This window comes from Xenopus laevis, chromosome 5L, assembly GCF_017654675.1.
Source record: "Xenopus laevis strain J_2021 chromosome 5L, Xenopus_laevis_v10.1, whole genome shotgun sequence".
In the NCBI taxonomy this organism is placed as follows: domain Eukaryota; kingdom Metazoa; phylum Chordata; class Amphibia; order Anura; family Pipidae; genus Xenopus; species Xenopus laevis.
Genome location: NC_054379.1, coordinates 37,339,571 through 37,352,221, shown reverse-complemented (window position 1 = coordinate 37,352,221; position 12,651 = coordinate 37,339,571). Strand labels below are relative to the sequence as shown.

General features: G+C 37.7%; 1 protein-coding gene across 1 annotated transcript in view; it reads right to left on the bottom strand.

Annotated features, from left to right (window-relative positions):
- The window catches only part of acss1.L (acyl-CoA synthetase short chain family member 1 L homeolog), a 72,563-nt gene that overhangs the window by 15,224 nt on the left and 44,688 nt on the right, over window positions 1-12,651 (bottom strand). Inside the window, exons 6-9 of the mRNA XM_018262870.2 lie at window positions 12,423-12,570; window positions 10,687-10,824; window positions 7,643-7,735; window positions 549-661 (exon numbers count right to left, since the gene is read on the bottom strand). Coding sequence (XP_018118359.1) covers window positions 549-661; window positions 7,643-7,735; window positions 10,687-10,824; window positions 12,423-12,570 — 492 coding nt within the window. The remainder of the gene's footprint in view (window positions 1-548; window positions 662-7,642; window positions 7,736-10,686; window positions 10,825-12,422; window positions 12,571-12,651) is intronic.

Sequence of the window (12,651 nt, the reverse complement as noted above, 5' to 3'; positions counted from 1 at the left end):
TTATTGCAAACTTCTGCCACTCAACAACTTTCTGTTGTAGACAAATACAAGAGTCCTCTGCACTCAACCCATTATCAATATATTTAAGACAGAGACATTTTGTGCATACTGCTACTGAAAAATGCCTTACCCTTTAAACAAAACAGGGATTGTTTGTCCATATATTGCAATATATTTAAGCTGGCCAACTACGTCAAAGTCATCCCATATCTGGCCAGTCCTATGCTCAATTTTCATCTGATTCATTAAGAATTCTATTGCTTCGTTATACATTTTACAAAGGGACTAAGTTTTACCTGCAATTTACTAGCTGCTTTCAAAGTAAAACAATCCCTGTTTTGTTTAAAGGGTAAGGCATTTTTCAGTAGCAGTATGCACAAAATGTCTCTGTCTTAAATATATTGATAATGGGTTGAGTGCAGAGGACTCTTGTATTTGTCTATATGTATTTTGTGGTCACAGCCACATTGCACCCCCACCTAATGGTTTTAAAAATTAGTGGTGAGCACAACTTTCCCTTGTTTGTTATAACTTTCTGTTGTACTCACTGTCTCATTTAGCAGTGTAGGCTGAATCCCAAAGAAGGGTCTCATAGCCATTGCTGGTATAACTTCAGCATCTTGCTCAGATGGGCGGGGAGCAATGCAGATTCCACCGGTTTCTACAAAACGATATAGATTCTTTTGGTAAGGGAAGCAAAATAGGCGTTTCAGATTAAATATGCAATATTATCATTTTTTTAAAAAATCTATTACTTTTTAATTCTGTTTCTTCATAAAAGTATCACAAGAATTATGAGAAGGCCATCTCTCATAGGCTCCATTTTAAACAAATAATTCAAAATTTGTAAAAAGATTTCCCTTTTCTGTCATAATAAAACAATACATTGTGCTTGATCCCAAGATATACTTTCAAATTTGAGTATTTACTTTTAGTATGTCATAGAATGGTTAAGTCTTAGCAACTATTCAATTGGCCATAATTATTTCTTTTTTTTAATGTTTTTTATTTGCCTTCTTCTTCTGACTCTTTCCAGCTTCCAAATGGGGCTTCACTGACCTCTTCTAAAAACAAATGCTCTGTAAGGCTACATATTTATTATTATTGCTATTTTTTATTATATATTTCTATTCAGACCCTCTGCTATTCATATTCAAGACACCTATTCAAATCAATGCATGGTTGCTAGGGTAATAAAAGTACAATATTATTGGTATGTGTATGACCAGCATTAGACCTAGTTTACACTTGTTTCAAAACGCAAATCACACACTTTAGATCTCAGCCTGTGGCTGTTTGCAGATGTTGAGACTTGATGTTTACCAATGGCCTGTTAATAATGAATTCATCTAATAAATGTAATAACACCTCCATTGTACTTTAATCCAATTTTTTCCTCTGAGGCAAATGCCCTCTCTGTGGTTCACTAAAAAACACCCCTGCTGATGTATTTTAGCATCACTACACACTTACTGAAGTATTTGGCTTTTCTTTTAATAAAGTGCTTTCAGTAATCCCCTGATTTAACCTCTTCCTACTGCAATGAATGACATTCACACTTAGGGGCAGATTCACTAAGGGTCGAATTTCGAAGTTAAAAATACTTCGAAATTCGACCCTCGAATTGAAATCCTTCGACTTCGAATATCGAAGTCGAAGGATTTAGCGCTAAACGTTCGTTCGATCGATCGAAGGATTTTTCGTTCGATCGAACGATTAAATCCTTCGAAACGAACGATTCGAAGGATTTTAATCCAACGATCGAAGGAAAATCCTTCGATCAAAAAAAGTTTAGCAAGCCTATGGGGACCTTCCCCATAGGCTAACATTGACTTCGGTAGGTTTTATCTGCCGAAGTAGGGGGTCGAAGTTTTTTTTAAAGGGAAAGTACTTCGACTATCGAATGGTCGAATAGTCGAACGATTTTTCGTTCGAAACGTTCGAATCGAAGTCGAAGGTCGTAGTCGAAGGTCGAAGTAGCCCATTCGATGGTCGAAGTACCCAAAAAATACTTCGAAATTCGAAGTATTTTTCATTCGAATCCTTCACTCGAGCTTAGTGAATGGGCCCCTTAATCTTTCATCTATCATTTACTTGTTAGCTTGACTCCATGAATCCACATCTCAACTAAGCCAAATAGTTTGCAGCTTGTTGTATTGTAGAACAGATCTAACTGGCCTTAGAATAGGTTGCTATCTGACATATGATATATATATATATATATATATATATATATATATATATATATATATATAAATATATAATTATTGAACAGCACAATACTGTTTATTGTTGTATTTCTTCTATTACGGCATAAAAAACACACGCAAAACTCCTTAGTGTATGGAAACATTTATCAAGAACTGAATTTTAAAAAACAAAAACTCTCTAACATTAAAAAAGTGTTAAAAGTACAGCTCAAGATGCTGGAGAGCCAAATAAAAATAGGCAACCCGGGGCAGAAGAGGTACCTGCTTGGCGCCCCTCCACTTTTGTGCCCTAGGCATGGACCTCTTCTTCCTACTCCTAGTTCCGGCCCTGACTCATGAAGTTTTGCCATCCAGTCAGGTTTGTATTCTGTTTGTTTGGGTTTATCTAAGTGGAAATAAGGAGAAACTGTGTCTCCCCTCACTTCTGCATCTGTTGATATCTCATTCATGTGCCAGCTAGAGACAACAGCAGATCAATTTCTCAGTAAATATTTAGAGCAGATGACATACTATACTAGAACTATATGAGAACTCTCCTGGCAAACGGGAACAGTCATCTGAAACAGGGCAAGCTGAAAATTGCAGAAGTAGAAATGTACCGGCCTCCATATGTGAGAGGTCCCATGATTCAATGATATGTTGGTCATGAGTGAAATGCGTAAAAATGGAATAACATTATATATCTAGTATATAGATCTAGTATCCAGCAGGTTGCAGGCCTTATCTTATGTCTTATCTTATGTTATATTGTCTATATTTTACTCCTTTTAATATTTTTACAAAACTTTTTTCTGTCCCTTCCCACTTTTGACTTCTGGTTTGCAGCAACATCACTTCCTGTTTAATGGTGGTCGGCGGGTTACGGATCGGGTTTGCGGATAAGGCAGTTGTGGGTTGGGTAGTGGATCAAAGTGGGTAAATATGCTGGTTGCACTTCGGGTCGCAGGTTGCAATTTAGGGTCGGGGTCTTATAAATTGGTTCTGTGCAGGACTCTGCCTGAAGCTACCCTTAGCTCCAGGGTTCCCACACTGCCCAATGAATTGAATGCAGATGCGATTCTTAAAGCAAGCTCCGAAAATGACACATCCCCCACTCTAAAAATGCTAGACACAACTTGCACCTATTTCACGTCAAAGTGCAATACAATTGCAGTGGGCACAACTCAGAGCATGGCCGTTTTTGCACTGGATTTATGGGGGAGTTGCACTTTGCACACAGCACCTGTGTTAGTAAATGATCCCTTATACCTTTTGCTTATAAATCATCCTTCAGATTATGACCCTGAAAGCAAAAGCACCAAGAGCAGCCATTTTTAACAACAAGCAAAGCCACAGTAATATGAATTCATTTATTTAGAGGAGGAATTATCCTTAAACTTTATCAGGAAAGAAGCAAAGTGAATGTATAAAGAGCTTTGCGAGGCTAAATTACTTTTATTACACAGCATTAAGGTATTGTGCCCATTATCTGCTTTCTGAGATTATGTTGCTCTTAAACCAAGACTCTTAATCATTTTCATCCTACGAGCTTGAGAATTAGATACATTCTGAGATTTGAACCATCTACAGTATCCGACTTAATTGATCCATTTATAAAATAAACTCTCCTGTAGCCAAAATCATCTCTACAAATCTATACGTAGTACATACGAAATCATAGTGTTCTGGCATGCCTGCAATAAAGTGCAATTGTTGTATATGGGCTGCATTTACTAAATTAAAAAAAAGCATTAGATAAATCTCTGCAAAGTAATTTGACTAAGTACATGCAAATTAGACCACACTAATTACCGTAACATAATCGTTCCAAATCTACTTATATGAAGCTCAGCTGTAATTGGTACAGTTGGAAGCCTTATGCCTATCCCCTTGCAATTAACTTTAACCCTTTTATGGTATGAGTGTAGCAATACCCAGCGGCATGTATTTTTACTGACTCTTTTCTGGTGGTGCAAATAGGAGTACTGTGCCCTGCAGGACAACCGCGTAGGAAGATGGGGAAGATAGTGATAGAAAGGTAAAATAGTGTCAGTTGTTGTTGTGCAACTTGCAGCCTTTTAGTTGATCTTACAATACAACTCCCACTGAGATTGTTCTGTGGTTGCTGCACTTTGGATGTACTCTGTAGACTAATTTAATAAATGGTAAAAGCACTATTCATCATCTAATAAGGTAAGTCTATAGTTTTATCTTCTGGTTAATGTGTAAGAGATTTTGATGGGTGGCGAGTCATTCAAGAAAAGAACAGTTATTGTGACCAAACCGTAATTGAACAGGCAGGAGCGGGACAGAGCAGGTGCAGAGACATGAGCAGATGCAGAGACAGGAGAGCGATAGAACAGACATAGAGACAGGAGTCGGATGAAGTGGGTGTAGAGACTGGAGCAGGATGGTGTGGTCATAGAGACAGAACATACGCAGAACAAGAACAGGACTGGAGAAGGACCAGAAAAAAAACAAAAGGGTGAGAGCTAAGGACTGGCCAGAGTGCTCAAGCTACCAGAAGCTAATGTTCAGGCAAGGAAGTGATGTAGGAGATGGAATTAAATAGGACTCGGCTGGTTCTGATTGGTTGACCAATAAGGTTGCTGGGATGAGATGGGAATTTGATGTGTGGTGAGTCCTTCAGGCAAACAACAGGTATTATGACAATCAGGAACTGGACAGGCAGGAGTGGAAGTAAAGACAGGAGTGGAATGGAGCAGGATGGAGTGGTTATAGAAACAGTATAGACTCAGAACAAGAACAGGACTGGAGCAGAACCGGCACAGTACTTGAGCAGAAAAAGGACAAGAGGGGCGAGAGATAGGGACTAGTTAGTACTGGCCATACCAGGGATGACTTTGACGTAGTTGGCCAGCTTAAATATATTGCAATATATGGACAAACAATCACTGTTTTGTCTAAAGGGTAAGCCATTTTTTGGTAGCTTAAGGCACAAAATGTCTCAAAGTCTTAAATGTATTGTTAATGGGTTAATGGGTAGAGTGCAGAGGACTCTTGCTCCCAGAAGCTAATGCTCAGGCAAGAAAGTGATGCATGAGATGGAATTATATAGTTATATAAAATTCCAGTGGTTTAAATAATGCACAGCTTTGTTGACCAATAAGTCTGCTAGGATGAGATAGGAAAGCCAGGTGAAGAGGTAATAATAAGAGACTACACCAGCTGCTCTCCTGGCCTAGTGGTTATGGAGAGCAGCCAGAAACCTGGAGGTTCCTGCTCGATTCCCAGCACAGACTTACATAATATCACTCAAAAAATGACTTAGAGATGATTAGGAGAGTAGCAATAGTGCAGGGGATTTGCACTAAATCTTCTTAGAATTTTTTAAATAATATATCTTAGGAGTAGCACACACACTCACAATCGCACATACACATGCTTTTCATAGCTCTGGCTGTGCTGATTACAGTATATGACATTTTAAATTAAAATAATACTTTTAGTTGCAATATCTCATCTACCCTCATTAGGCCTGGTCTTTTTTGCTGTCTGCCGTTTAAAAGAAGAAGCGCCATCTTGTATCAGTTGTTATGCTTTTCTGACTATTATGCTCACTTTCACCCTTTACCTGACCAAAATGCAAACTTGGTTTCAATCTTTCACTTATAGATCCATTGAGTTGTCACGTTATGCTGATAAAGTAGAATTCATTATGTTTACGTTACCAAGGGTGAACACCTTTGTATGTATTCAATCTGTGTGCTGCAAATACATATATTGTTCACATTAATGGCTTGAATAGTACAGTACCAGAGAGAAGTTCAGGTACGATATCCATTAGTAACATTTGCTTTTCTGCTTGGCAAGAATAATTGTAGATTTTTTACTTGTCAACTCAATGATACATCTAACATCATTCTTATTGTCCTTGTATGTCAATATACATTCAAGCCATCATTTAGATTATATAGTCTTTATTCTATGTGTTATTGCTTTCAGATGCTGCTTTACTCATTTGATTGATGGAATGGATCTTTATTTCGAATTTGCTTCATTTATTCTTATGTTTTCTATTTGTATAAAACGATGGCCCGTGGCACATTTGCACTTACATTGCTCTAGCCCTCTCAGGAACAAATATGGCAATCCAAACAGCAGAACTCCAACCCATATAAAGCTAACACACTAAAACAGAATACATTAGGCACTTTAACTGGTGGTTGAAAATAACCACTTTTGGCTCATCACACCCCAGTGACATCATGCCAATGGGTATCAAAATGAATAAAAAATTTAATGTGATAAATATGTGGCAAGCAAATAAGATTACTGAAACTGGTATATGCCCTTATGCTTTTTTCATGTGCAGTGTTTAAATGGGTGATTCACCTTTAAGTAAGTTATAAAATGACTAATTCTAAGCAACTTTTCAGTTGGTCTTCATTTTTCTTTTATTATAGTCTTTGAATTATTTGCCTTCTTCCTACTCTTTCCAGCTTTAACCCCATCTAAAAAGGAATGCCCTATAATGCTACAAATCTATTATTAATGCTACTTTTTATTACTTATCTTTCTATTCACGCCCTCGCCTATTCATATTCCAGTCTCTTATTCAAATCACTGCATGGCTGCTAGGGTAATTTTGACCCGAGCACCCAGATTGCTGAAATTGCAAACTGGAGAGTTGATAAAATAAAAGCTAATTAATAAAAAATGAAAAACAAATGCAAATTGTCTCAGAATATCACTGTCTACATGATACTAAAAAAAGTTCATTTTAAGGTGAACAACCCCTTTAAGGTTACTTGTGTATCCATGAGAAAAATGTATATATAATAGAGGGGAAAAAATACATACATACATAGATTTATTAATCTTCTAGATGTGTTTTACATGAAAATTTGAATTTTTGAGTTGGTTTTTTTGGTGAAAACTCACATTTTCTGGTTAAAAAAAACCCTCAAATTTTAAGAGATTTATTATACCACGACCGTGGAAATAACTTGAATCCAAAGATTCACCATCTAAAACTTCATGTAGGAGTCAATGACAGAGGTCCCTTGAACCATTAGAAGATGTTAACAGCCTTCACGATGTTCAAATTTTTTTGGAGAGGTTTGCATGAAAAAATGAATAATTCAAGCAATTCAAGTTTTTTTCTCACCAAAAACTCAGGTTTTGGGACTCGAACTTGCAGAATCGGGTTATTCCCATTCAAGTCTTTTCTTAAATAAGATACCATTATAAGTATAAAAAATTTTAACACTCAACCTTTAATAAATAACCCCCTAAATATGATGCTAGCACACTGGACCATTTTACTCTCATTTGTAAGCAAGAGCCCGAAACGCTCTTGATATTTCACTTCATTCTCTCTATTAAAATCTTTACATCAAAGAGGAAATGTTTGTTTCAAAATTTTAAATTCTATAAAGTGAGTTGAATCCTATATCAAGTAGTAGCCAAGTTCCTCCATATTAAATTACCTGTTTGCCACCAGGTATCCACCAGTGTACATCTCTTCTCTCCCACCACTTCATGGAACCATTCCCAAGCCTCGTGGTTTATTGGTTCACCCACTAAAACAAATCACAAAGGTAAAGTCAGCTCAGTGTCACCATATTGTCTTGATCAGTGGTTGGTATGACTAACCACATGCATAAGGGCAGCTTTTTCCACATCATGTGATGCATACCATATCCCATTGCTGGACTACTAGATTAACAATGATTTCTAGTGTTACAATAAAGCTTGCTGGGATTCCTGTACCTAACTGGCTGTGAATAGAACAGGTGTACAGGTTGTTAAACTCTGGTAACCTCCATTGTGACTTTCTCACTCAATGTTACAGAAGCCTTTGGAATTCGACAATCGTTAAACTTGTCGAACCCAGTCAGTGGATTTAACTCTTTTATTACCACTGCATCACTCTGTGTTAGCTTCATATAAACTGTTTGTCACAAGGAGAAAATAACAGCAATGTTTGTAATAAAATTTTCCCTGGCAAGAAAAGAAAAAATGTTTATAGACAGTAAAATGACACAATACAATGCTGGTTATTTTAGGCCATCTTTATGGAGAGTTGTATTTGTAGTACTGTTTATGTCAATGGATTCTATGAAGCCAAAGTCAAACACAAATGCAGCTTTCTCATGTTCAAAGAAAGGACCAGCACTATAACGTTGTGTCCTTTATTGAGACTTTTATCTAAAAAAACATGGGCTGCACTGTGATATTCAATAAATAACACTGAACGTTTATATGGCCCTTTCTATGAATAAATGCATAACTTTCAATTGTGCACCCATCATTGACTAAGTCAGAGGACAATTTGAGCTATGATAAATCTACATACTATATAGGGATGCACCGAATCCACTATTTAAAACATTTTTTACTTCCGTGTTTTGTGGCAAAAAGTCACAGGATTTCCCTTCCCTCCCCTAATTTACATATGCAAATTTGGTTTCAATTCTGCCAAGCACAAGGATTCAGCCGAATCCAAATCCTGCTGAAAAAGGCCGAATCCTGGCTGAATCCCTCTCCGTTGGGCCCTTCAGAACTCCAACAAGCATAAGATCCTCTGCATATTTGGATCGATCAATCGATCCTGAAGGTTAAAAACTCCAAAACTAAAATCACACGGTAAAAGGGCAGGGGGAGAGCACAGCTTTGCACATTTCGTGACGTAAGGCTTCTGAAGAAATGACTCGTATTAGTCACAAAACGCTTAAAGTTGTGCTCTCTCCCTGTCACACTGAAAAAGGGCAGGGACAGAGCACATCTTTATAGGAGAATTCAACCCCCCCTATAATAAAACCCACTACTCTACATAATCCCCCTCCCTGCTCCCACCCACACAGGTGATAACTCCGTTAATTGCCCCATATCCTGTAATTACCCCTCATTGCAGAGTAAGCGCAGCGGGGGTTAACAGGTGCCATCTTATTCTCTTTGCAGACAACCGTGCAAGCGCCAAAAGCAACGGAAGCAGCTGAAGATCCGGAAGAAGACCCGAAGATTAGCGTAGAGAAGAAAATGGTGCCCATGAGCTCTGCTTACTCTGCAATGTGGGGTAATTACAGGATAGGGATTATCACCTATGCGGGCGGGAGCAGGGAGGGGGTAATATGTAGGGTAGTGGTTTTTATTATATGGGGGGTTGAATTCTCTTTTAAGCAGTTCATGACTGATATTAAAGCACTGCGTATCTTGACAGCGCTATATAAATAAATGATGATGATGATGATGATGATACGAGTCATTTCAGATGCCATGAAACACATAAAGCTGTGCTCTCTCCTTGCCCTCTTTCCGTGTGATTTTATCATGTCTGAATAAAGTATTGGTATTTGTTTCCTCTGTTGCGTTGGCTATGGGAAGTTCACCTTTATTTTTTGTAGTTACACCACAAAGCAACATTCTTTCTTTCTTAGTGGCAGTAATTTGGGGAAGGCTTGTTTCAGTAGGATAACAATACTATATCTAGAAAGGATAATACAGAATGGGTTTGTTGATTTGGAAGTGGAAAAGCTTGCCTTGACTGCACAGGAACCTGACCTAAACCTAAATGAACACCTGCATGATGAACTGGAACAGCAAGTGCAAGCTAGGCCTGATCACCCAATATCAATTCTCAACCTCTTTTTATATAAATATAATAAATTGTACCAACAATGTTCTAACATCTCCTGGAAAGCCTTCCTAGTAGAGTAGAGGTTAAAGGAAAGTTAAGCAGCAAACTGAGGGCCAACTTCATATTAATACACTTGGTTTTGGAATTACACAGTAAGTGTCTCCATAATTTTGGCTATATAATGGAAGTATGGTTTGCAGATAAGCAACACAAGTTACCTTGTAGTGATTCTACAATATGACACCTAAGTTTGCACTGCACCTAACACATCATAAAAACAATAATATGAAAAAGAGCTAACCCTTCTGCATCAGTGACCACAATTTGTTAATTAATCAGTTCTGCAAAATCACTGTCCCGTGTTGTAAACTGGAGTCCACCCAAAATGCAGCAATTGGAGGGCTATTTAAGTTATATCATAGCACGGCAGAGTTCGTTCTAGCAGAGGAATGTCAGATAATATGCAGCAGTTATTTGCATATGTCTTGTGACTTGTGAAAGTGACTGGGTGACATGTTATCCTGGCCTCAGCAAGAGTGAAGACTGATTAGTAGAACATTAATCATGATACGACCCCACTCTCACTCTCACTACAGTAACGACTGGTAATTACTGCCATGCCCCCCCCATATAAATTAACATGCTAGCTAATGGAATTAGAAAATCAGCATGTATGTAAGCACTGCATTTAAATGAATAAGCAGGCATACATTCTTGATTCCCATATCCATATCACTTGACAGTGGTCAATATTTAACTGACGTTGGTTAATCTTTAACTAAAGGACATTATGAACATTTATAGTTTCCAGTTAATTCAGTATGAATGACTATAGATTGCTTGCTGCATAACCAACAAGTTGTGAGACAGTATAACATAACATGCAGTACCTACCTGATCCTAAAGTTTTCAAAGAAGATCTATCGTATTTCTTCACCCATTCATCGCCATACTTCAGCAACAGGCGAATCGCAGTCGGTGCTCCATAAAACTGGTTAATCTTTAGTCGTTCAACAGTCTCCCAGTATCGACCTGTACAGAGACCATTGACATTTATATGAAATATTAAGTCAACCCAAGGACATTGTTTGCAAGGAATATGTTAACTGGGCATCAGTCTTTTTAAGGGGAGCTTTCCTCAAACATAACTTTTTTCTTTATTATCTGTTGCATAAAAATTTCAACCCATGAAGATGTTGTTATTAACAGGTTTCCATGGGGAATAGTACCACCCTGCCCTAAACTATCATTGAACACTTAGTTTTTGAGCTAGAACATTTTCCCAAATAAACCATAAAACCATAAAATGCAAAAAAAAACCTAGTTATGAATCGTTTTTTTAATAATAAAGTTGAGTAGAGTGTTCTTGGGAAATCTGCTATGTATAATTTGCATTTTCAGCAGCAGGTACCAAACTGCATGCCATCAGAGGTAAATTTATTCTGTACAGCAGTGGCTTATGAGCAACATAACCCCAACCCCTTGGATGTGGAAGCCCCTACACATAGGGGCTTCCAGTAGTCAATAACAGCCCATAATTGGCACCCCAAGGATTTTTTTCTTGCTAGTGTTGCTCTGCAACTTTTTTTACATTTGAATGTGGCTCATTGGTAAAAAAAAGTTGGGGATCCCTGCTGTACAGGCATGAATAGAACAGCTCTCATAGGGGTATATTTATCAAAGAGTGAAGTTAATAGTGAAGTTCCGCCACTAGAGTGAAATTCTGCCACTCTCCATTCATTTCTATGGGATTTTTATAGGCGTATTTATCAAAGGGTGAACTTTCACTTTCACCCATTGATAAATACGCCTTTCAAAATCCCATAGAAATGAATTGAGAGCTGCGGAATTTCACTCTAGTGGTGGAACTTCACTCTTTGATAAATTTACCCCCTAGTGGCAATAGTTAATTTAGCCTAACAATTAAGAAGTTAAAATATGCCTTTGACAATGCAAATAAGAGAGCAGCTCTAAACTCCTCCGCTCTCTACCCACGGTCTCTTAAACCTTCCTTTGCCATGAACAGCAGTCATTGTCTGAAGTACTTCATCTCCTGACTGTAAGCTCTACTTGAAGACCTCTCCACCCAACTGGTATTTAAAGAATATTTTTCACAAATAAGCAGTCTGCACTACCTGACTCACTTACTTAATTCCAAGTGAAAGAATCTAAGCCCACCAAAGTTGGCTCTGCCTCACCCATTCTACTGGTCTATAAACATGGGTAGAAAGAAGATACCATATAGCACCACTTTCTTTTTGCCTTTTCAGGAAAACCTTAGCTAATTCTACTACACCCCAGCTTGATGCAAATAAAGTTTTACTTCCAACCAAATAATCAAATTTTCTAATTACCATATAGCACTCATTAAAGAATTTCCCTCTAGGTTTCCCTTGAATACTACTTCTTACTCACCTTACAACTAAAGAATATTCTTGGCCTATTATTATGCTAGGGACAATCTCCCTCTATAGCCTCATGTTTCCTCTACACAAATAATTTTAACCTCCTTATAAACTTACCTACAAAAAATCCCCCTATCAATTGTACCACCAGCTTTTCAAAAAAGTTTTTTTGATCTATTGGGTCTGCGTGATTGTAAGCCATTAAGAAGAATGATACATTCTTACCTGGATTTGGATATGTTGGGGTGCTCTCAAATAGCACAGTTGTAGCCCCATTGCAGAGAGGGCCGTACACAACATAGCTATGACCTGTGATCCAGCCAATGTCTGCCACGCAACCAAATATGTCTCCTTGTTTATAGTCAAACACATACTATAGAGAAATAGAAAAGGAATGTATTACTAATGAGTAATCATTTTTATGTTATACAGGTATGGAATCCATTATCCAGAA